General features: G+C 33.8%; 1 protein-coding gene across 7 annotated transcripts in view; it reads left to right on the plus strand.

Moving 5' to 3' along the window:
* Positions 1-7,248: 7,248 nt before the first annotated feature.
* The window catches only part of LOC148607273 (cytospin-A-like), a 31,446-nt gene continuing 11,631 nt past the window's right edge, over positions 7,249-27,063 (plus strand). For 2 of the 7 annotated variants that reach the window (XM_088547222.1, XM_088547228.1), the window contains exons 1-3: positions 7,253-7,351; positions 11,436-11,587; positions 23,933-26,845. In XM_088547222.1, coding sequence (XP_088403348.1) covers positions 23,979-26,845 — 2,867 coding nt within the window. In that variant the 5' untranslated portion in view covers positions 7,253-7,351; positions 11,436-11,587; positions 23,933-23,978. Of the gene's footprint in view, positions 7,352-11,435; positions 11,588-13,375; positions 13,806-17,632; positions 17,879-19,088; positions 19,110-21,227; positions 21,373-23,932; positions 26,846-27,063 lie in introns of those variants that run through there. The other 5 variants (XM_088547223.1, XM_088547224.1, XM_088547227.1 and 2 more) reach the window with 5 other exon arrangements.

Here is a 27,063-nt window from a genome sequence, read left to right on the forward strand (position 1 = left end):
GATAAGCGAAAGAAGTAACATTTTTTACTTAAAAGTGGTAAGAATATCACATATCGCAAGAATTAAGACACAAGAATGTCTTCTGTGGCGTCGCATTTGAAAGGATGAAACTTCAGAAAATTTGGTTGCTAAGGACATTTTGCACTAAACAATTAAATTTCTTAACACAAACTACATTTTCTTATTCAGTGCACCTTAACCTACACAAGAAATTGTGGTTTCTATGATGAAAATCCTATTTTGCAGATGCAGGGTCCCTAAAAACTTGCCATAAAGTCTATTCGACTTCATATTTAAACGTCAATACCACATCTATATGGCTACCCTTGGTCAGTCCGTATTTTGGAACATTGCCATTACAATAATCAACTATTCTGTAAAATCAGGCTACAAAAAAACCAACAAAAACAAAAAACAAAGCAAAACAAAACAAACAAACTAAACTAAACAAACAAACAAACAAGCAACCATCCAATCAAAAAAAAAGAAACCAAAACAAACATTGAAAAAACAAATATGTAAAAAAGCCAAACTCACTCTATGCAGGCTTAATATATATAGTGATTTCTGCGATCTCGCTACAAAATCGAAAATCATCGGATATCGGATTGATTGTTTCGACAGGTAGACTTATTTCAGATGTATAGAATTCATGTGTGTGTGTGTGTGTGTTTTGTTTAAATTGGTCTTGTGATATGTCTTCAGACAAGCCGTTTTGGAGCTTCAAAGTGTTGTATTTTAATTATAAAGAGTAATCAAGGGAACCAAGGTTATAGCGGTAATCAAACGAATGTAATCCAGGGACAAAGACCAGACATGGAAAACAGACATACACAACAAGGTGCAGATGGATACACCATAACGATTCACGAGTTCATGATGACGACCATAAAACTTCTGTAGTGATGACTTCAATAAGTTATCATATTAATCCTGGCTCATACATAAAACACCAAAAACCTTCCACCACTTCTCGCTGTCCTTTGCCATGTAGTGAGCCCCAGGTGAAATCGAGCTCTTGAATGTCTGTTTGGGTTGGCCTTTCCTACATGTAGGTGGTTCGGGGTCTTCCTGGCTTCTTTTCCTTGTGGTGCATGTCCAATGCAAAGCTATCTTTGGTGTTCTCTCATTTAGCATCTTTAGCACGTGAACAATAGTCATCTCAAACGCCACTGTTTAATTTGTGTGGCAATACTATTGCAGTTTTTAATTTGCATAAGATTGAAGTTGCAAAACTTGCTAGGCCAACAGATTTTGTGTATTTTACGACGGCAACTGCTGTTGAATTCCTCTACTTTCTGTATGTCGCTGTGTATTATCCTCCAGTATTCAGACCCGCATAGAAGGAATAATATGATATTACTATTGAATTTGTGGACTTCCAGGTCGGCTGAAGTCCATGGAAGGATGCGCGAGATTTAGCTAGAATGAATTGTATTGTTTAGATTTTTTTTATAATTGTAATACATTCATCCTCTCAAGTCAGGGTTTTGAGTCCACCCTCGCCCCCTCAAACTCCTGCTGATGATGATTGGGGTTTTTTAACGACCTTGAATACCAATACAGGCCTCTCACGGTCGATGTTAGTAGGTTAGTAGAACCAACTGGTGTTGGTGGCGGAGCCCAGCCTTTGGGATACCTGACCAAAGAACTCGGTCAGAGTATGTCCTCCTAGCGGCTGGGTTGCTGTGTTGACGCTCTGGGCTACTCCCAAACCCCACGTGGGTCCGAGAGCGTTTCCACACTCTAACTGTTTGGGAGTACGTCAACGTGTAGCGTGCTCAAACCCCTGACATCACTCATTCATATTTAGCGGGTATCGTCCAGCCAATTCCGATTGGTTGCTTCTCCGGGTGCGAAGCACCAATGAAAATCGATTTAATACATTTATTATTCTTTCATTATGTCAAATTTTAGCTACTGCCCTTAGACCTAGCACTTCTGTAGCGAAACAAATTCAGCAAAAATTGAGAAAATTCAAGAACGTGCGCTCCGTTTTATTTATGACGACTTTGACAGTACATTTGATTCGCTTTTGGACAAATCAAAATTACCATCTCTGAAAACAAGAAGGATGCGTACAATTGCCTTGAAGACCTTCAAAATAATTAATAAAATGAGCCCTTCTTTTATACAAGATTTTGTCGAAATAAGAAATAATTCTTATAATTTCAGGTATGTAAAAATAGCAGTGGTACCCCAGCCCAGAACTACAGCATAAGGTAAAAAGTCTTTCAGGTACGAGGCAGCCAAATTATGGAACGAACTACCAAATTCGGCCAGAGAGATCACATCTTTTGACCAAAACTACATTAATAGCTGATGCGGTGATCAAAAATGTTTTTGTAGTTCATGCAAGTTTCATGGTGATCTGCCTCCTGCCTGAGAAACTTAAACCTGTTTCATTTTGCTCTGCTGTCTGTCCCATTATTTTAAACTCCACAGTTTTAGTTGCCCATGCTTATTTTATATTTTAGTTTTCCTCTTTGTTTTATTATGTTTTGTTTCTAATACATTATGCTTTATTTTCTGGTGTTACAGTGATCACTGATCAGCGAGGCATAGCCACCTGCTCACTGGCATTGTAAGATTATAAAACTTTCGTTTTCACTCCTTTAGTTTGTGCATGCATGTTTTTTATTTATTTGTAGTCGGTTAAAGAGAACTTCAGTGCTCGTGTTATTTTATTATTTGTACATATATGCGACTTTAAATAAAATTTACTTTACTTTTACTTTACTTTACTTTTTATTTAGCATAAAATGTCTGTGGAAAGGTAAACAATAATACTAGGTAATGGACGATCCGACATAGTAACTGAAAGTTGTATGATGTCACAAATGATGCAATATGAGCAAAAATAATAACTGTAGATTCCGTTTAGAGTCTTTACTGAAAAAAATGACATTATGTAAAGCTATTTTGTAAGTTATATCGAAGAGTTTCTATTACGAGTGATTTGATTGGATTTTGGATCCGGGTTAAAATTTGAGTAATTCACTAGATGGCGCTGAACAATACCCTCTAAATATGAATGAATGATATCAGGGGTTTGAGGGAGCGAGAGTGGACTCAAGACCCTGACTTGGGAGGATGTAAATCAATAAGTATTTAATTATATTTCGTTCAAATATACTATATGTCCAATATATTAACCAGTTTCAGAGGAAATATACAAATACTGATAAGGTAACAGAAATTGCACACGAAAAGAAATTGTTCGTGTATTGAAATTACCCAAGATTAATAACTTAAATAATGTAAATAATTATCAACTCTTCCAGTTGAGATTCAGGTAACTGTATGTCTTCCCACATTCTCCCAAGTCAGTGTTTTGAGTCTTCCCTTTGAGGGGGCGAGGGTGGACTCAAAACCCTGACTTGGGAGGATGGTCTTCCCAATTGTAATTAAAATAAGACCTATCAATTATTCCATTTGATTGATTGATTTATTCCATTTCGTCCATGGGTGGACATAGGGCGACTACAGTTTCTCTCCATTCGCGTCGGTTTTGGGCGATGGTGTTACAATTCTTCCACGTTAGTCCTACTCTCTTCAGTTCAGAGTTCAAACCCCTCCTCCAGGTGTTCTTTGGTCCTCCTCTTTTTCTTTGCCCTTGGGGATTCCAATCTAAAGATTGCTTTGTAGTGTTTTGATTGTTCTTCCTTAAAGTATGACCAATCCATTTCCATTTTCGGGTTCGAATGGTGTTTTCTATTGGTTGTTGTTTTGTTCTTTGCCAGAGTTTCTTGTTTGTTATTTTTTCTGGCCATCTGATATTCAGTATATTTCTTAGGCACTTGTTAACAAAGACTTGTATAGATTTCATGGTGTTTTCTGTTTCTCTCCAGGTCTCGCAACCATATAACAGGACAGACTTAACGTTGCTGTTGAAAATTCTGATCTTAGTAGCCGTTCTCAGTGTTCTACTTTTCCATACTGGCTTTAGAATGGAAAAAGCCTGTAATGCTTTCATCTTTCTGGCTTGTACATCTTCGTCAGTGCCTCCAGTTGTACTCATGACACTTCCAAGGTACGTAAATTTATCTACATTCTCTATCTGTTGGTTATTTACCAATATTGGATCCATCTGGTTTTGTTGGATTCTCATGGCTTTGGTTTTGGCTGTGTTGATATACAATCCTGTTCTTTTAGCTGTTTCTTCGAGATGGTTGACCTGGTGTTGGGAATCTTGAAGACGATGCGATAGTGTGCATATGTCGTCTGCAAATTCGAGGTCTTCTAGACGAGATGTTAGTGTCCATTGTATACCATGAGGGTCGTTGTAAGCTGTTGTTGCTATCCAGTCGATGACTATGAGAAAGAGAAGGGGAGAGAGAATGCATCCTTGCCTTACGCCAGTTGTTACAGGGAAAGGATCCGTCAATGTACCAGCATGTATGACCTGACAAGAGAATTCTTCATACAGTAACTTAATCATGGAAATAATCTTAGGTGGAATCCCATAGTGTCCTAGAATGTTCCACAAGACCTGATGATCTATGCTGTCAAATGCTTTCTGGAAGTCAATAAAGTTTAGATATAGGGATGACTGCCATTCGATCGTTTGCTCAATTGTTCCATTTAGTCATTGTGAATATCTAGCAATATTCCATTCTACTTTTTGTTCAGGTGACCTTTCCAGACTCCTCAGGGTTTTCCCGTTGAATAATGCTGTCAAAATCATGAAAGATAAAATCCGGTTGGCTGTTCAGAAGACACCCGAACAGAAAGTAGAATGGAGGGTTGTTAGATCCTAATTCTTATTAGATTGTATGTCTTCCCAGTGTATAGATAGTATTTTCTTCACCAGACATAACTGTTGAAATTATATTCTGAGACTGGCGTTCATTTTAATGTTCGTGCCTCTAGAACTATTGAACGCCTTTTCATGACACGCATATATATATGGGTGTCTATGGCACGATTTGTAGCAATTGAGATAAATATTTATTTATATACATTGTTGTAGCTTAGCGACAGAAAAATAGTTGTAGCTGGTTGAGAGGCACACCTACCTGTTGATTGATTGATTGATTGATTGTTGGGATTTAACGTCCGAGGAGCAATATTTTAGCTATATTCAGACGATAAACATGAAATGATGATGAAATGAAAAAAAAAGGGGATGGGACACAAGGATAATAGGGTCGAAAAATTTGGATTGCCACTAGAAAAAGGGAGGGGCCGGTAGTTTCGGGCAATTTAGCCTCCTGTGGCGGAGCGCAAAGGTTCCTACTCCTATCGAATACCACATCAGGGTTCTTTAACATGGCGTCTTTCCCAACACGGTGCACCACTATGGTTTGCGGTCAGGTTTTCCGTATTATAGCCTGACAACCCCAGCATGTAAAACCCAGGGGTACCCCATTCCACCACCTGGGTCACACATCCCAGTTGCTCTGTGGGCAGAGCGCCTAGCCCCCGAATAGGTTTCTGAGCACTATTTAATCGCCTTTTACGACAAGCTTAGCGTTGCTGCAGGCATATTCTTTTAACACCCGGACCTGCACGGTGCTACATCTACCCGAGAACAGGATTTATTTCAACTACTGTGGCTTAAGTTCATTAAGGATTTGAAAAACAGTTTCGACCTGAAGTTCGCTAAATCAAATTTTGACTTGAAAATTTAAAAAGTAAGAAATGCAAACTACAGTAGTTTGTAGTTTAATTATGCATGCAGTATGTCGAATATTTTGTGTTCAATTGAAACCGACGACAAACCTGAATATAACATAACCTAGAGCACTGCTACGATGCCGTGTGGTTTTTATGAATGCCCGTCGTAATCAGATTGATTGATTGTTTAGCATCCAAGCAGCATTGTTTCAGCTATATCCGGGCGAGCTTCGTATAACCAGAGTATTGAATTTAAATCAAAGTTCAGTATCAACAATATACAACAATATAAGCTTGTGTTTAGATAATCTGAACTCGACCCCTATTCTCTCAGTTTAGCCCATCTTAATTTTTGCAATTTGACGATTATTTGAGGTGTAAAAAATCAAACGACCGATATAGATTGATTTAGTATAAGAGTAATATGATTTTTCTTTATTGTATATTTCGAAATGATTGTTGTCCCAAAAAATGAAATCTTCCATGCTTTAAACATAATTTATATCAAGGCGAAATGACCCGAGGCAACGGAAGTATTTATGTAAGCGGTCGGCTAGATGCGTCAAAATTTTGGGGCAAGTATGAAAAAATGCCAATATTGCCTACTATATAACCATTTAAAAAATAAACCTTAATCAGGACATGTGAACGTGGATTAGGGAGAAGAAGGGTACATCTTAGCTAGGGGAATAGGAGAAGGAGTGTCGGGGAATGGGTTGTAAGATGGAAGAAATGGTGAAAAATTAAGGTTGATAAGCATCGGATAATAGAATGGGAGACAATTTCAAAGAGATTGAGTAAAAAACGAATTCATTTCAAATGCACACGTACGATTTAACATTAGAAATAGTTCATGACCATAAAATGAGTCAACAGTACACGTTGCTGCCATGGCTGAGCTACTTCTAGTATATTGAAAAAAGGATTTCAAAAATGCATATAGGGCGGGGGATTTGGTCTACTGCCTATTTATAGTTTAATTGATCATGATAGTAGTGTTAAAAAAGACTAAATACTACAAACGTATGTAGATGACGATCCACTTCCATATCTCTTCACACACCGCTTCTTTAACCTTTATTTGATACAGCCCCTACACCGCATTCTTCCTTTCTCCTAAGTATCATATATTTTTTACTATGTATTTTTTAAAGGTATGCAAACATATACATATACATATATACATGTATATATTGTAAACCATTTATTTTTATTGTCAATTTATGGAACCTATATATGTTAGGTACCATTTCATATGTTATAACATTTATGTAATCTACATGAATACCATTGTTCTACAGCGGTTAATCATCAGAAATAAAGTATACACTATAATAGACAAGATGCTCATCCCGGGGATGCTAGTGCGTGCACATATGCACTAAGATTTTAAACTAAGTGTAAATGTGGAAAGGATCAAGTTGCATCAGAAAAAAAGGTAGGCGTGACCAAGAAGTTAAAATTAAATATTTATAAATCCTTGGTGTGAGGTGGCGAATGTAATCATTATATTCACGTCCACCACGACATCAATTTTCATTGTCGACAACACTCTTTAAAGCAGAGTTGAGAGTGACTCGTGTTTCCTTCAGTAATTCGTTCCGCTCAGAAATATATGAAAGTTTTGGTTAAAAGTTCATGCGCACTCTGATGTTGTGTATTCAAAACACATTGCCATTGCACTTGGTAAGTGTTTTATGATGTATTACCGTCACTACTATAAACCCGAAGAGTAAGTACATAATTTGTAACGAATTATGGCATATTGGTAAAAAAGTCGAAGTTTAAAAAGCCAATGTACCCCATTAATGCACCCCAACACAGCTCTTTATCGTCCAGTTCTATAAAGAGGCACTGCAAAGGGAATTCAACCTGGCTATCATGTATAATTCAATTAATTGGCTATATTATTGCGGTTCTGTCTTTTAGTGCTATATTGTCAACTTGACCTCTACCACCTGATATGACAAGTCCAACGTTTATTCATTGCATTAACATGATTAAATGATTCATTGTTTTAGTCCCATTTAAGTATTTTCTTCTGATACTGGATCCCTTTTTAATAATGCTTAATTGTCAGAATAGAGTCCAGAACAAACTCTGCCGTTGGAGGCTATCTTTATTTTGCTTGGTCATTTTCCTGCCACATAATATGTCCGATTTGAACAAAGACACCGCAAAAGTGATTATCTGGACAATATTCAAATTAATGAGCAATTCAAAATTTTAATTTTTTTTGCTGTACCACAGCGTACTGTACAACTCACTCTACAATCACATGCTTCTTACAACTCTGGTTGAAATCATGCATGCCAGATCTACATGTATGTACAATGTACTTAAGTCAGAATAATGTGTCAAATTTGGGTGACAGGGCACCTTGTAGGCTGTTACTTCTGTGACAGAGCACATTTTTTTGGCCTTGGCATGTTGGACAAAGAAGGGTCTGATCAGTATTCATCAACTGTCCTGTCTTGAAATATCTGCCCCAGAACATCAAGCTTCAAAATCAATCAATTAATGAACCCCAGACTTGCAATCTGTATATTACACATGTACAGTGTAATACATTTTTTCTGCACTTGTAGGCATATATTCAATTGTATTTTGAATACTTTAAAAGGCCACAATCATATCATATGGTCTTTACTATTTAAAACCCCTCAAACGTGATGTCAAATTGTTCATAGTACATTTAAATAAAAAATATTCCAAATGAATTTGATAAATGTCCCTTTTTGTTGCCATTATGATTTCCATCTTTTATTGCCATTATGATTTCCATCCTGGGAGATGACTGAAATTGAATGCATGGCCATTTTGGCAATGTGAAACAATTATTTAGTATACTTTTTTCAAAGAAATGTACTCTTTAGAATAAGGAAAACCTGTCAATGAGATTTAATCAATCAAGTTCATACATGTACAAAATGAAGATGTGGCTGAAACTTTTTAAGGATTTAATGTATGTAATCTTAGGGTTAATTGATGGAAACTTCAATTTATTTTTGTTTTGCAACATTTGGGGTGATCACATTATAAGTGGCCTTTTTCATCCTGAATTATAACCTGTATCTAAAATTTGATAATGAAAAAAAGAATTGAATCTTTATATTGTGTCCAAGCCCTATATACACAATGTACATGCACATGTACATACATTTGTACATGTGCCTATGTGACTGTAGTTTCTTAGCTTAAGTTTGAAAGCGTGACGTCTTCCCTTATTTCAAATTTCTACTGAATTAATGATTAAAATACAAATCTAACTCTACATTTGTACATGTGCCTTTGTGACTACATTTGTACAATTTTCTTGTACATGTAATATGTACAAGTACATGTTTTTTTTTTCAATTGTGTCCACATACATGTACATATGTACATATACATTGTACATGTGCATGTAGGTGATTGATTTAGCCCTCAGTTATTGACTCAAGCTACACTACTGTCAGCATAACTTATAATTTCTCCACTCTCCACAGTGGAGTCATCATTTCAAAAATTGTCTGAAATAAACTTCTGTCTTTATACCAAGGTACAGTGTATTTATTGTTCTAGCAGTTTAATAACATTTCAGTTAAAGACAGAAAAGGTAGAAATAAAGTTTAAACTATTGAAATGGAGCAAGTGTATTCCATTTATAACTTTGGTGGGGTCACAATCGAGACCCAGGAGGAAATAAGTGACTCCACTGTGAAGAGTGGAGAAAATTTTGATTGACAGTAATGTACATGTATATGTATATTGTACCTGTATATTTAGTTTCATGCATTTCCTTTTACAATGGTACTGGCATAATGGTACACTCAATTTCTGTCTGAATACGTGTAACATTGTGTAACAATGTATATGCTAAATTGATTGGTTTAGTCTTTAGAGACACAGGAAGACCCTTGCTATTTACGTACATGTACATACATTTACCAGTAATAGTGTTGACAGTCTCTCCGAAGGTTTGCTGGACCGTTGGATATCACCGATAAACTGGAAGTCCTAAATGTTTCTGATGTTAGTCATTCTTGATTCAGGTCAAAATGGACGTTAAAACTTGGTTTGGTCCTAAAAATTGTATGTCATCACAGGACCAAATGTCCTGAAAAAAAAACTGAACCTTTGGAAAGACTGTTGTTTACCTTTAATTACTTCTGAAATAACTTAATATTGCTGTTTCCCCTAGAGAAAGTTTCCCAATTTGCTAAAAAACAGCTTAGTTTTTGTCCCAAAAGGTGTAAACTTTTTCCATCTTAGTAAAGTATTGGTACATAAATTTTAGCTTAAATGTTATCTGAATGATACACAAGTCTACTTACTTATAATACATGTACAATGTACATGTCTCAAAGTTTCCTAATTTCCAGAAAATGACACATACATGTATTTTCCCGAAAATTAAAGGTAAGGTCAGTTTTTAAAAAAAAAGAAATTTTACAATCACTGCATACAAATGTAGTACAAATACAGCAGGGTATGGCTGTCCTATTGCCTAGGACAAGTAAAATTTACATTCGGACATTCAGGTATTGAATTTCAGAATTTTTTCTACTAGCTAAATTTTTCAAGTACTGAAAATTTACACTTGCTAAATTTGAAGTTTTTTGGACTTAACCTACATGACATATAGAATTCCACTAGCAAATTTTAGCAAGAGGAAATAATTTCTATTTGCAAAATTTAATTTCAAATTGCATTTAGCAAGTATTTTGCCTTAAATTCAATCACTGCCAGTAGTAATAGTTCAGTGATACCTGCCCAAGGGACAACTCAATTTCTCTGAATTTTCAACATGGATTATTAGTAGAGGATAATCTTACTTTTACATCAGACAAGTTAACACTTTTCAACCTCTCAAAAAGTAACATCAGTTCACAGTAACTTTGAAACTGTTTCCTCATTTTAGTTAAAATCTTGCAGGTATATTGTTTAGTTTTCCGCTTGATTTTATTTGAGCATATTCATGATTAACTGAGCAGTAAAGCTCCAGTTACCTGTGTTTTAGACCAGATATTGATTTCCAATAGGCAGATTGTGTAATCAAATGGTTGCAATTTCCTATGTCTGAAATCAGCTGATTTATGATGACAGTATTTTTCAAATCATTATATCTGTCTTATCAGATGCTACAGAAGAAATATTGAATCAGTGATAGCTGACTAGAATGATTAGTGTCATGATTATTGTAAAGTATACACAGGTTTGAAAACTTGTCATGTTCTATCATATTCATATATATTGTATATGTACATGTGTACATGTACAGTGTATGTATATGTAGATCCTTCTTTTCCTTTGAATTCTTTTACTCCCCTACTGGCTTTGCTGAAGGGAAATACAGGTTTGTCTTCCAGCCTGTCCGCCTGTGTGTCACACAAGTTTTCCTGACTGTCTTAGTTGATGTTGAGTTGATCATACCATGTCTGCAAGTGTACATGTACATGTTCATATAGTGGTCATGTGTAAACTTGTAATATTGTACATGTACCAAATGTACAACAATATCACTTTCATTGTAGAACTACCACATGTACTTGCAGTAAAAAAAGATGAAATATACAATAATCTTACATCATTGTCAAGCAACCATTTAGTGCCAGAAACATCGGGTCGACCTTAATATAGATTTTGTCAATATAAAATTGATTATTTAAAGTCATTTTGCAGACACCTTACAGCATGATCAGAAACTATTTATAGAACAAGTCAATCATGAATTTTCTTTTCTAGTTCTGGAAAACTGACAATAATAGCAGTGTATGATCCATAAGTAATTATCATATATTTCATGTTGTGGTTTTTTTGTGTTGTTTTTGTAGGAGTATGATTAATAAGTGGGTGAAATGACAATAAGGTGATTGCCTAGCATTTATGGACCACCAGGATAATGGACATGGCTTGAGCTAATATGATCAAAGTGGACCTTATACAATGTTTTAACTGTTGTAGAGAACTACATGTAGTAATGGAGGTAAGCATAAACAGAATATTATTGTTTAAAATTTGGGAGCATATTTGATTTGGGAGAAATTCTTTGTTCCAGCTAATTTTTTTTAAACTGTTCCCTCACAGTAAAGTGACAGGTAGACTTAGAAATGCTGGGCTTCGGTCAGTGCATCTGTCTTTATGACATTGCAAGCAAACTTTTGCTAATATGGATATTTCTCTGTGGACTCACTACTGCCATGAATATCTCAAACAAGTTGAAAATAATCAACAAAATGACTGACTATTATTGTGAGAGTTATCTTCCTTGGAACTTGAATTTTTTGTAAGGGTTCTCATGCCCACACTTTATTTCCTATTAAATATAGGTTAAATCTTAATCAAAAGTTATAATGATTAATCTCTCCAACAATTTCTGGTGGTAGTCATGAAACACTCTTCTTTTACTTACATGAAATATGATAAAAATTTAGTTTTTGTAAAACAAGTTTCAGATCTATTTGTTTTGCAGACTGGTGTATCATATGGGAAACACAATTACTGTATTTTGAAAGAGTTTAAATTAAATTTTAATATATAAGTGCTGCCTGATACATGTACATGTAATGGTGTAACCAAAACTAATTAGGAATGGTTGTTTTAAGCTTTCTTGAAATTTTTTTTCTATCACTTCAACAATGTGTAAATTTAAGATGGGTAGAAACATGTTTCAGCCTAGTCATGCTAGTTGCTAAATTAACCTACATGTTCATTGAGGTTGCAAGAAATGATTTTTTAAAACTTCATTCTAAACTTGTTCATGTTATACTTGTTTACAATTATATATTTGAAATGATTTTTTTATTGGACTTTTTATAAGTGTTCTAAGAATTTGGGATGTTTAAAATTCATGTGTATATACATATACTTTTGTAGACCTCATGTTTTATTTTGTATACCTCATTGTAAATGCATCAGTTACAAATAGGATAATTGTAGTTTTGAATGATACATTATACATGTACATTTAGGTGAAATGCTTTATACATTTATATATGGAATTGTGTGCTAGGGCCAATTATGTTTTTCACACTTGAGAATGTACATGGTACATGTAAGTAGTGATGTCAAGTTATTATATAGATAGCAGTGATTTACTGATTGTTCCCAGTGTATGTTTTTTTTACAATTCTCACTGTGAAATAAATTCAGTAATTTTACTCTCTCGCCTTCTCCCGCCAAAACGTCTAGATAAACACCAATATCAATCCGCTGTTCACAAAATTTTAAATTTGTTTTGAAAATAACAATGAATAATGGAGGAAATCATGTTCTCATCACTAGTGACTTTTTTGTGAAATAAATTTTATAGTTTGAATAGCTCGGTAAGCCTGGCAATCAAAACTATAAAATTTATTTCACTCGATGTGAGAAATTCCATAATGAACTCGTTATCGTTGTAGATTCAATGTATAATAAATAGGATAATCAATTGGTTATCGTGAATGACCAAAATATGATCACTCATGGCTAGAACGCATTAAGATGTAACTCGTTCGCGTAACAAGTTCCGCACACTCGTTAAATCTAGGCATTCTTCGGCACTTGTGATAATATTTTGGTTATATACTCTTTCTAATTAATTATCCTATTATTAAAAATTGTGATACACAAATCAAGATACCATATAAAGTTTAAAATTAATAACTTGTACTTGGTCTTTAACCACATAATTTCAGTTCAGTATTGGACTATGAACAAGTGGTACTTCACCTTATCAATAGAGGTAATCTGTAATGCCCTAATATAGGAATGATTGACGGTCAAACAAACAGCCCGAAGAGATATTTTAAAACCCTTGTTTGTATAGCTAGATAGATAATGTGATAATGATTTCTATACATATAACAAAAATGTATGATTAGTTGTGAATTATATTTGCCCAAGTATCTAATCTTTCAATAATTTGATAAGGATGTCAGTGATAGAAGTGGGAACCGGTGTTAAAACAAAAAAAGGAAGAAATTTGTTGCAGGAAGTGAAACAAGAAATTTTTATCATTGAAAAAATTTGATTAGGTCAGGCGTATTTTGACAAAGGAGGTAGATAGAATGAGCATGTGTATTGGCGTGTAGCGTGAAGAGTTTGACAGATCGGATTTAAAATATTGGCCTACATTTTCCTTTATAATGAGATATATCCGTTGAGGGTAGTTTGTATTGACAAGTTGTGAATTGTATTGGAGTTATTTCGTTCCTTGTTTGGTAAGCAATTTTATATTTTTAATGATTATTTGTTTCGGCAGTGAAAGAAATAGATTGTGCTGTCAGATATTTCAAATCAGTTCATGAAATCAGTGTAAGCAAGGTGTCAGATTTTGTCATGATTTTAACAGCATGTGATCAATAAAATTTTGAAAAAATGCATTAAAAAAAAAAACAAAAAACAAAAAAAACATGCAAATAGACGAAAGGTTTATAATTCTTTTACAATTAAACTCCTAAAAAAAACGTTACATATTTTTTAATGACTTTTGATAATATGATTAAGGATGGAAATTATATTTGTAAATTTTATGTATTGATTTGGGTGTATTATCATGAAACCATTTAGTGCTTCCCCAATCGTGGATTGTTGATAGTTTGAGGTATATGTAGATAAACATTTTAATTGCCTAAAAATGATTTTAAACTGTACATGTACAGTAACTTTTCTGGAAGTATGTCTGTATGATAATCAGACTGATTTAAAGGTGTTGAATATTCGTATAATGTATTGAAGTAGACTGGGACAAGCAGGATTCAAATGTGCTTGAGGCTATTATACCATCTTTATTGCCATATCCTGCTATTTATTTATACTGGTATACATGTATGTGTTCTAGTACACCTACATTTAGTATATAGGGCATAGGGCACCAGAGAGGAAGTCACCATAAATCCACTACTTACGTGATACTCCATAATAGTACATGAACATATGTATGATAAGTAGTGTTTAAAACCCAACATATTGTGGTGGGTAGTCATACTATATCTATTTTTTAGCTTTTCAAATGCTGTCTTGAGTTTTGGTGTGTGAATTGTACAAAGGACTGACCCCTATAACATGTACAAATCGATCCCTGTGACAGTATGTAGTCAGTTCATATATATATTCAATCAATAGAAATTTACCTCACACGAATTTCCTGTACAATATGTATAAAGATATCTGCTTGTTACACATAATATTTAATATTGAAGAGTGTAAATGTCTGTGGTTCATGCATGATACTTAACAACCATGCCTTGAGGCTGGGAAAAATTCAGATCCTACGATGTATGGTCTATATTCTGCTGAGGTTGCATTGACAGATCTTGGTTTGTACAAGATTATTATGCATGTATACAGATATTTTTTTCCACTCCATGTTCGTTGTCCCTGCCTTGGTTTATGCAAATGTAGTTGGTAAGTGTCAATTTCCTTTAATTACAAATTCTTAAAAATGGATTGTTTTCAGGATAATTTTAATGCTCTAAAACAACTAACATGGGGGAGGGGGTTGCATGATGATTTTTTTTCTTTGTCAGAGTCTGTTAAACCTCTAATGTTAGGAGGAGGTCATATTGAATATTTGATGACTTTGTCAGTCTGTTACACCTTAGGTTTTGTGAAGAGTCAAAATCATCATGGAGGTAGGAATGTCCTTCTTTCTGATTGTACTTCATTTCTTCAGTTACACAGAGGGGTACCCATCTCTTATCCATTACTCCTCCTTCTTCTGTTTCACAGAATTTTTATTTGATTATTACATAGTACCATTGTGCACCTCCTATTTAGATTTTGATCCCAATCAATTTGGATGTCAGAAGGTGCATTTTATCAAATGGGTGAGCGAGGGTATAAATTTACTGATCATTGCTCTTAAAATAGTTTAAATTCATGCATAGCATTTCATGGAACTTTCCAACTAAAAAGTATTAATATTGGTATCATCATTCCGTCAACATGTGTTCTTGTTTGAACATCTACTTCTGTAATACAGCTTATTTTCAACTGTGATTCTAATTAACCAATTTTATAATAGGGACATAAAACCCCACTAAGTCCAGGAGCAGATACAGAATCTCAGGCTAGGGGGGGAATAAGTAGAATTAAAGAAAATTTTGTGGGTAAAATTTATGGAAAATCAAGATTTTATGCAAAAATAAAGTTTTTTTTTCAATTCTAGGGTAGGAGGGAGGGGGTACATATGACATGCCCGTCCTTGGATCCGTGCCTGAAGTCTAAGGACAAAGCAAATGATAAATTTGTATCCTGCTGCCAGCAAGAAAAAGTAGGGGAAGTAGGTTGGGAAATTATTTTATTTTTCAAAAAACATTTTACATATTAAATAATACATGTCAAAATCTGTATCACATACTATATCAACCCGAGACTGACTCCTATATCACCCCAAGGGCCACCAGCCTGCGTGGTGATACAGGTCAAGGGTTGATATAGTATGGGATATACGTTTTAACATGTCATATTCATTATATCATATATTTTAACCATATTTCAAGTATGGTCTGTGAAGGGATGTGATATAAGGTATGCGATATAGGTCTAGGGGTGTGATATAGGGTATATGAGATAGGTCTAGATGTGTGATATAGGGTATGATATATAGGTCTAGGGGTGTGATATAGGGTATGCAATATAGGTCTAAAGGTGTGACATAGGATAGATGATATAGGGTTTAAACAAACACTTGTAATGCATATACAAAAAAGTTATATTTTAATCTAAATATATGATATATTGAAGTAATAGGGGAAACAATCTAGAATTTAACACTGCTTGAGCCAAAATATGGCCATGAAATGTTAGGGTAGGTAGGCTAGCAGGAAACAGACATTTTTTTTGGCTTAAGGAGGTAGACCTATGGTAAGGGACACAACTTACAAATCACTTAGACGTTTGTATTCAGGCTCTTAATATCAATCTCATGTAAGCATCAAAGTAACTTGGATTGATTTCACACTGTTTCAAATGAGCGCTTGAAAGGCTTTGATGAAATTGAATGTGATACAAACATATCACTGATTTCAAGAATTATGTCCCTTACCCTAGGTCTACCTCCTTAAGTCTCTACTCAATAGGAAAACCACTGTCGAAATGAAATAAATATTAGGTGTTAGTGGTTGAATCTAATAGTGGTGAAATTAAGTTAATATATCCTAAATCATGAACTAAATAAATTGGTTTACAATAGTAGGTCATGCACATGTAGGCCTAGGCTCTCCTTAATGCAGATCTGAATATCATTTTATTCAACATCAAAAATTGTTATTATATATTACTTTGTAAATAATATCTCTTTTTTATAATAGTTCATGATAGCTTAATCTTCAGTATCTTAGTTTATTTGAAAAGCTTTCATTCACGATTTGATGTGGGTTTATTTTTACAATCTTTTTTTGCACCCTTGGTTTTGTAGTGTATGCCAGAATGTGTTTCTTGGCCAAATAACAATTAAATGATAGTTTAAGTGCCTATTGAGTAATAGACTTTAAAGATTTTTTGGTGTAGATATTGATACATGTATCTGTACATGTATATGTAGCAAATGGTTTTTCTTTTAAGACAATGCAAATGAAGTGAGTGTTTCCTAATACCCCTTTGAAAAAAATAGGCTAGCTTGGTAGTTTTTTTATTTTACAACTTGTTTACATTGAGTCTTTTATGGAAACTTTCTGATATTAAAAAGTGTGTATCAGCATTGAAAAATTCCCCCCCCCCAAAAAAAAAAAAAAAAAAAAAATACGGTACACCATTTTTAGCTGGCAAACTATAGCATGAGTAGGATAACCTCGATAAGTGCATAAGTACCTGTATTTATCATGATTTCATTTAGATGATGTGCATGTATTTTCATTCCCACACTTTTTCTAAGTCTAATTATATTTATCAAAAGTAATAAGCATAGTTTAATGTGTTTGTGTTTCTTTCAATGATATTCTTTAGGAATTTCTCACACCTTCTAATTCTCATTCTATATATATATGTCAGCCAATCCTTTGAGAACATTTCATTTTACCTAATCTTATCTGATAATTTCAGTACATTTTGCGCTCAATAACTGAACTAATTGGAATTTATCTACTTAAAACAGTTTAAAGTACAAGTCTTTTGTCTTATTTGATAAATGGTGTAGCGGTAATAGCTGGTGTCAGTTTTCAAAACAGTCATGTTTATTGACAGATTGATAATTGTTTGTGTACATGTATTGCATGTGGTATTTTGGAAGATTTGAATTCGGTCATCATGATGGACATGACAGCTGTGTTCTAGACGTGTTGCTGAAATTACTGTGAGTATAGGCTTTGATTTTTCTGTGTATTGTGGTCGGCATCTAAATGTCTTTAGTTTTAAAATTGTTTCTGTGTACTGGAAACCTGTATAAATATAGGAATTCTAATGGTTTTCTTTATATTCCAGTGCTAGACTTTAAATCATGAATTATTTCTGTATCAAAATCATGTGGGCATCCTAATGTTGTCATTTGAATTCTTTTGTATATTGAGGGGGGATATTTGCTGGATTTGTGTTACAGAAATATCCATGGAACTAAGCCTTGCACCAGAATTTCTTACATGTCTACTTTAATAATTATAAAGTTGTGTAAATATAATGAGAGTTGGTATGATGAATATGTCAAAGAGACAACAACCCCACCGGAAATAAAATGTTAGCCCATGATCAATCTTCACTGAATGACAGAGAAACACTGACACCACAGGGCAGGCTGCAGCAGGCCCCAAAACATCATTATACACAGGTACATCGAAAGGGTTGCCCTTATTTACTTAAGTAACATAAAAATAAACTATCGGTGAAAACTAAACAAAACAAGACATGCATGTCTGCCTGCAAATTTATCCTCACACGAAATGTTTCACCCAGCAAATTACAAAATGAAGGTGTAATAGGGAGTTTATGGTTTGTGTGTACATGGTGTAGGCATATCATTTTCTGGTGATAAACCTAGTTTTAAATGCAAAATCGCAATTTCTATGGGCTTTCATGTAAGGATTCCAACCCTTAACAACACATAGAAATATGCCTTAAACTTGAGCTGTAACAGTTTATGTTGAAGTTGACAGTAATAGAATACATATCTTCACTTCAAATTATGTTTCTTATACCATTCAGTTGATATTCTAGACTGTTTCCATTCCAAAAATGTACTACAAACATGTAAGCTATACATGTAGGCTTGTTTTAATTAAAGAAAGTTTATCTAACAAGGTCCCCAGACATGTTAAACCCTTGTAATTAATTTTAAGGCTAAATGAAAACTTGGGTACAAACTTGAATGTACATAAGTCACTGACAGAGAATTAAAGAGCTTTTTAAAACCCATATCTTTTGTCATAATTGTTCAGAAAGGGCTTTAAATAATTCAATAGAATTATTTGTCCAAGTGTTTTTATGTCAGTGATCATAAGTCAAAGAATTTATATAGATACACATGTAATGATGATTGTGTATTGACATAAGAAGGAAATATTTGGCAAGGGACTTGGACCTGCCCATGTAAGGTGAAGTTTTTTTGCTTTTAAGTAAACTTTGTATTAAATTTTGCTAGTTTTGTGTTAGTCATAATAGATACCTTGATTAATTATTGGAGTTGAAAGTTTTGTATCATATGGGAAATGTTTAATATTGTCTATCAACTTGTACACGTAATTGTAAAGAAGTCTTCAAGTCAAAAGAGCTAGTTAACTTGTCATTTCAAATAAATGTTTCTGTCTAGTACACTTAGTTTTTGAGATTATTTTATATTTTGTTTGATACTTTTTGAGATTATTTTATATTTTGTTTGGTACTTTTTGAGATTAATTTATATTTTGTTTGCTGTACATGTACTTGTATTAGATTAAGATTGAAAGGCATTAGTTATCAAATGGGTTTTGACTGAGATAAGAAAGTTACTAGGCCGTACTTAAAATAATGTTTGTTTTCCATTACCCTACCCTCTCTCCTGGTTTTTGGTAGATACATGTAGGTAGGGAAAATATTTTTTTCCTAAAGTTCATCTGATTCTATTATCGAGTAATCAAGGGAACCAAGATTCTAGTGAAATCATAAGAACCCATTCCAGACAAAGACCAGACAGGGAAAACAGACACACACACCACAAAGAAAATAAAATAACCAAAATATGTGCAAAGAAACAAGAAAAATATGAGCAAATTGGATTCCACTAAAAACTTTGAGCATGGACCATGGGCACTCAGGTATGGTAAGTGTCTTCTGTTTTTTCTAGAAATACCCGCTGAGTTGCTCATAAAAAGTTGCTTAAAATATTTTTTAAGTATCTTGTTAGAGATTGGCAATAAAATTATTTGGAAAGGGCCAATTGCATGTTTATGCACTTGCTGATTGTCCCAAAGACTTAATTGCAAGTAAAAGCTGGATGGTCTTATTCTTGGTTTACATTTTTATCCCTCACTTGGAAATTGTGTTGATTTTTTTTTTTATTAGAGTGAATCGGATTTTATATTTTTGTCCTTCTGAGGTTTTTCATTCCTACTTGCTATTGATATCCTTACTTGCTGTAGAAGCTTAAATATCTCACAACAAAAGATGGAGCTGAAATTTTAATGCAGGTTCTCCTATTACTGTGAAGATTTGCATATTATTGGCATGTTTTTCCTGTTAAACATTGAACACATGAAGTAAAAGGTTTTAATACCCCACGTTAAGGAAGATACATTTGCATATGTGTGTAGTTTTAATTGTCTTCTTACTCGTTCTGTTTTTTCATAGGTTAAAATTAGCACTAGTCTGAGGTCCAAGACCCTGGACCTTTTGCAGTACCATTTACCTACATTAACTTATACATTTAAGTCCTGGACCTACAATATTAACATGTATGTTTCTCTTATTGAGGACTTTTTACTTTTCTTTAGAAGAAATCTTCATTGAAGATGCAAAGAAGTGCAGAAACTTTCACACTTGAATGTAAAATTGAAACCTTGACAACTATTTGCAGCTGTTTGTTTTGACTAGTACAATGTACTTTGAAGGAATGTATTAAAGTAGACTAATTAACCCTCAGACAAGATTAAATGCTTTTCTGACTGTACTTTTCATACCTTTAGAACTGTAAATGACATTATAATTGTCACATCAAACAAATCCATTCTTTATGTTTAAATTTAAATTTAATGATTTGACTTGTTAACCCTATAAGACTTTAATTGCTCTTAAGACAATTATTGTACTTGTAAAAGTCAGTCAGAGCTTACTGTGAATGCTAATGCCCCACTAAGTACTGATTATACATAAATTTGACTTTTCCTTGCCTGGAGGAGCATGTTTTGGGGTATTAATTAAAGTCTAAGTGTCTATTACATATGACACAGCTGTCAATCACCAGGACATTAATATTTTGTACACTGGTATTGCCATTAGGGGGCGCCAATAGGGGTGTAGTGATACTGTCATTTTTAAAAATTCACAGTTAGTGTAATGTTTTCCATACTAAAGTGTCAAAGTGTACAAATACTTTGTCTTGTCTACAAACAAATTTCAATTTTTTTGTTTAGAGTTGATAATTGTATCAACACCTCATCCCCACTTTGTGCCCCAGGTTGTAAGGAAACAGACAGTGTGAAGATAAAAGATTTTAGAGACTAAAGGATTATATAAGAATTAGAGATGTGACAGATAAAGAGCTATAAAATTACATGTACATGTATGTACAACCTGATACAAGTACTGATAGGACAATTATTAATTTTGGATTTTTCTGAACTGGGCACCACATGTCAGTTTGTGATGATGCAATTTTTGATTGTGAGTTAACACTACATTTTGAGATATTTCTTGCAAGGGGCAGAATGATTGAATATTTTGATAGTTCAGTGATAAATTCTTTATTTTATTGAAGACAGATATCAGTTATTGATTGTTTTTCTGTTTTGTAAATTCTATGGCTTAATATTTAAAAAAATTTACATATGCATGTCTGACATTGATTGTTACTTGAAAATATCTATGCAAGTAAGGTGGATTATTGACATTACACTTATATGTGAATATATAGCTGGTATATTAAAAACTTTATATTTAGCCTGTGTGGGAAAGTATGCTGTAGCTCTAGGCCACTAAACCAAGTTTTTGGATTATACATATACGTGTATTCAGTATGTTATCTATAATCTGATTTTACTTGTAGGAAAATGTACTTAAAACAATGCATTATTTGAGTTTTAAATTATTTTGGTTTTTAGTGAAGGAATCAGAAATTAGAATGCTGAACTTAGCTCTAGAAATTGGGGTTTGTTTGTTTGTTTGTTGGGGTTTAAGGTCCGAGCAGCAATATTTCAGCTATATTCAGACGATAGAAATTGGGGTAATCATGCCATTGCGTAAAGGGTTTAGGTTTAAAATTACATAACAAAAAGGCAGAAAAAGTAATTAAAGCCCTTACTTATAAGTTAGGGTGACCTTATAAACCCAACCCTCTTGGTAAGGTTGCATGAAACTAATATTTTACTCGTTTCTAAAATTCGTAATACATGCATTTCAAAATAAAAAGAATATCTAGTATTATTTATCATACATGTCTATGAGTATACATGTAAAAAAATATCAAAATCAGCCCTGAAAAACGTAAGTGTTTCAAATAAATTTGGAAATTGCATAATTCACTAGTTGAATATGTGACTATTAAAACAATATTTCATTGCTGTGTATGCATGTGTTGCACTAAAATTATTGATGAAAATAAAGCAAAGTAAGAAAATTAGGTCGAAGCGTGTTAAAATAGCTTATTTCAAGACACATTTTTATGTAGACCATATTAAAGGCATATGTCAAACTCTTTAATATTTATACAAAAATAGCCTTGTGTACAATTACAACTCCTGACAAAAGATTTTATTGTTCATATCTTGCACTCTATATTTTTGGATTAAAAAACTACCCCTAATCTTCTCATTTTTGTAAAAATTCTTTGAAATTCATTTAGATTTTTGTGCCTTCCATTTGTCTAAATTATGTCACAACAGCTTGTATTTTCCGTATACATGTATTAGTAATCAAATAGTATTTTAGCTTTAAAATAGGTAAATAGAAATCTCAAATAGTAAGTCGAAACTTTGGGAAAGTAGGCCTGGAACTCATGTTAGTGAATTTACCCTTTTAATGCTGATAGACATATTAAGTAAATGCATACTGGGTTATTTTGATATAAAAGATCTTAGATTTTATATTTAACAAATTTATGAATTATAGATCATCACTGTATAATATCGTGATGAATTGATGCTTAATTTAGATCTAATTTATTTTGATGATTTGAAAAAAAGTTTTCCTTATAAATCAATCCATACATATACATGTACATTTAATGTTAATTGAAAGTAAAGAATGATGGAAATAGTTGATTGCATATTGTTTATTGAAGAAAAGGGAAATAGATGATGTACTGTGGGTACAAGAACACAATTAATTCCCCTTGATTTTAGTTGCACACGAATATAGTTCCAACTGTGGTAGTAGGTACCTTCCACATTTTTTCATATTTTTACTTGAAACTTATTTGCTGAAGTTTTGCCTCTAATTGGTGGAAAATAGGTTAAAATTACATGGGATTTTTTTTCATTAATCAATTCTGACTAAAAGTTGTGATTTGGTTCAGTGGAAAAGGTTAAAATTTAGGACTTTTAACTCGGTTCATTTGTCATGTTTACCCCTATCTCTGAGTTACATGTATTAATTTCAGAAAATGACGGTAAAATTTTCTACAATTTATATATAATATCCTGTTTGTACATATCTTAAGGCCAGAGAAGTTTAATTCAGATTGCGTGGGTGGAATTTTTTTAATCTGCTCAAATGTGTATATTGAAATGCACTTGAAAATTAATTGTGGACTCGTGCCTGTGTACATGTATGTGAGATACACATATTCTCTTGGTCTATGTTGATTTACACATACATGTATGTATTGTTTTCTATTTGATGATTGTGTCTATGAATAGTTTGACTGGAACCTAAATTTTCATTTTGTTAATAAATTGGATATATGGAATTTGTGCATCTACATGTATTTATGTAGGTATTAATATACTTGTATGTATGTATGCAAACCCAAGGGCTAATCGATACATCAATGACAAGGAGAAGTTGAAGTAAATTCTGTTTGAAAAATAACAATATTGACATTTTTGTCAAGGTAATCTATTAAAAAAACTTCACCCTATCAAAGACAAGGGAAAAGTGAACACAAACAAGGAGAAGTTTTTGCTCATTTCTCCCTCAGGTTTAGGCCCTGAAACCTGTTAATAGCAATTAAATTTCTAAAGGAGAAAATTTGTGCTGTAGTTAATTTTTGATTTCTTTTTTCCAGATGTCATGAAGCAGATGTGGTCTAAATTCTATCGACAAGAAGAAAAATGAAACCAGGATCAAATATGGAGAGGACATCTACACCAATACGTCCAATGAAGGTGAAACCAGCAGCCTCTGCAACAGGAATGAAACATTCACAATCAGCAAACTCTGACCTGAGTTCATCTGGTCAGGCAAAAACTCCAGTAAAGGCAATGTCTTCACCTCTTGGTAAACCATTTCTAAGTAAAAGTCATGAAAACTTATCTAGTCACCAGAAAAGAAAATTAACTGCTTACATTGAACACCGACCTAAATCTAGTCTTGGACTTCCAAAAGGAGCGGAGTCAAAAAAGAGTAATAAAGAGAACATGAATAGAGATAAGTCGAATGGAGGATTTGCCAAACCTAAACCTGTGAAGGCAATGCCACTTACACCAATAAGGAAAGCTTCTAGTATCCAGCACATTGACAAAACTAGTTCACAATCAACAAAGACCATGGCTGCCTTTAATAGAATGCAGAGTATGAAAAGAGCACATAGCACCCAGAATGTGAGTAAAGACAAGTTGTCAAGGAAAAGGACGTCTGCTCCTGCAGATGTTATGGCTTACAATGCTGAGCTTTTAGCAAACTTTGAAAAGGACAAGAAGCTGTTAGAGAAAAGGATTTCTGAGCTTATTCAATTGGCTGAAAATAGAAAAGCAGAGATTGAAAAGTATAAATATGAAATTAAAAGGTTAAAGGAACAAATTCCTGCACATGATCTTAAAGATGAATTAGGTTTCTTAAAAAAGGAAAATCAGATGATGAAGGATCAGTTGAAAGAACTAGGTCATCCTATTGACCAAACTACTGACTCTGAGAAGTTATCGAAGCTTCAGAAGAATAACAATAATTCAAATAAAAGCAAATCTTCTGAGGGTGCTACAGGTGAGGCTGCTATGCCTAAAAGCATGAGTTGTGATAGCCTTTCCACTGATGGAGTACGTGCTATAGCTTTCTCTGTAGGAAAGGAAGACAATGTTGAAAGAGAAAGAGCATTATCAATGCCCACTTCAGAACCTGGGAATATTCTAGATCATTGTAGTACTCCAGAACATCCATCAGGATTTTCAGATCATCACTGGGAGAAGGCTAGTAGTAAAAGTAGTGACGCTTTGAGTGAAATCTCCGTTGTATGTCTTACTGAGAGAATTCTGCAAATGGAGGAGAGTCATTATAGTACAAATGAAGAACTTCAGGCTACCCTACAGGAGCTTGGTGATCTTCAACAAAATGTTAATGAATTGACTGACGATAATGAGCAGCTTACAAGTGAAAAACATATCCTGTTAGAATCTTTATGTACACAGACTGAAAAGTTGGAACATTGCCGCACTCAGATTGAGCAGTTGAAAGCTTTACTTATCAGTGGCAATTTTCCTGAAAGGTCTGAAAGAGAGCAACAGCTTTTAGAGCTGTTGAAATGTGCTCAGGAAGAGCGAGAGGAGTTATTGCGGAAACAAATTGAACTCTCTAATGCTTTGAATTCCTATGAAAATGAGCATAAGGAAGCCCAAGATGCTACTGATGCTTTGAGAGACAAAATACAACTCCTTGAAGATAAGAACAATTCACTGAAACAAGAAAAACAGGCACATGACGCAACGATCTTGGAATTGAAACAGTTGGTAGCGAATGAAAAGATTGAAGTTGATCATTTCCAAACTTTGTTCAAAAATGAACAAACAAAAGTTAAAGAGTTAGAACAGTGTTTGAAAACAGATAATCAGTCTGAGTTAGAAGAAGTCTTACATAAGACAAGACAAGAAAAGGACAAAATCGAGGACAAGTTAGCCAATATGAAAGAAGTGCTTCTTCATACTCAAAGTGAAATGGCGAGAGTGAAAGAAATATGTCAGCAAAAAGACGAGGAGATTAAATTACTAAAAAATAATTCTAGGAGTAGTGTTAGTACCTTAGAATTCAAATTAGAAAAATTAGAACTAGAAAAGACGGAAAATCAAACTGAAAACGAGACACTTCGTGAACATATTGATCAGCTACAGCAAGATTGTGATCGGTATTTGAATGAGAAAAAAGAGTATTTGAAAGAGTTGCAAGAAGTCAAAGGTAAATTGAAAGAACTTCAGGCTCAGAAATCAAGTTTAGAAATAGAGCATATTGAGCTGAAAGGAAAATATTCTGAGGAATGTGAAGAATGGAAACAATTTCAGAAAGATTTACAAACTGCAGTGTTAGTTGCAAATGATTTCAGAGTTGAAACACAAGATGACATGGAACATTTACAACAAGAAAATGCTCAACTGAAGGAAAAGTGCAATAAACTTAGTAGTGAAATTGAAAAATTCAAATGTGAAATTGATAATTTGAAAACGCAAAAATATAATGTTGAACCATCTAAATCCACCAGCATTCTGTCTGCAGAGTTAAAGGGAAAAGTGATTAACACTGTTGACAAGGAACTAGGGTCACTACGACAGAGACATGATAAAAATCAGATCCAATCAGTTAAAACATTGATAAGATCCATTGAAGAACAAGTTAAAAGTGGCTGCTCATCAATTCACTCTAGTGGTAGTAGTTCCAGGAGGAATTCAGACTCTAATGATAACTCGCTGAGTGGAATTAGGGAGATTCATGATAGTGTTAATGTTAAATCTCCTACTTCACCTATGAGTGATAGCTCTTTATTGAATGTGACTTCTCCTGAGGTAACGCTGAGATCAGTGTTGAAGAAACCAGGTGACCGACCTCCTCCACTGAGACACTCTATGACTTGCATTCCTTTTGATGCTCCAAGATCGCCTAGTGATGGGCCACCAAAGTCTGCCCCACCAAATTCCAAGTCCGATACTTCACCTACAATCACGTCCATACTGACACGGCCTCCTGCCAGGAGAAGCAGTGGTCATGGTGTTCCAGTTGGGTAAGTACAGTGTACATGTATTCAAAGTTTCATGTAAATATGTGATGATTATTGAAAAAAAAAAAAAAAAAAAATGCATTGGATCATTCTTATTAATATCTTACATCAGGCTGTATTGTATGTTTTAGTTAGCCATAAATTCAATATTATAAAAACTGATAATTTTCACTAATACTTACACACAAACATGATAAAATTTCTTCATCAGTAATTTAGGA

This window comes from Perna viridis, chromosome 9 (genome assembly GCF_037379345.1).
Source record: "Perna viridis isolate PV_CMFRI_1.1 ecotype Kerala chromosome 9, ASM3737934v1, whole genome shotgun sequence".
Taxonomy (NCBI): domain Eukaryota; kingdom Metazoa; phylum Mollusca; class Bivalvia; order Mytilida; family Mytilidae; genus Perna; species Perna viridis.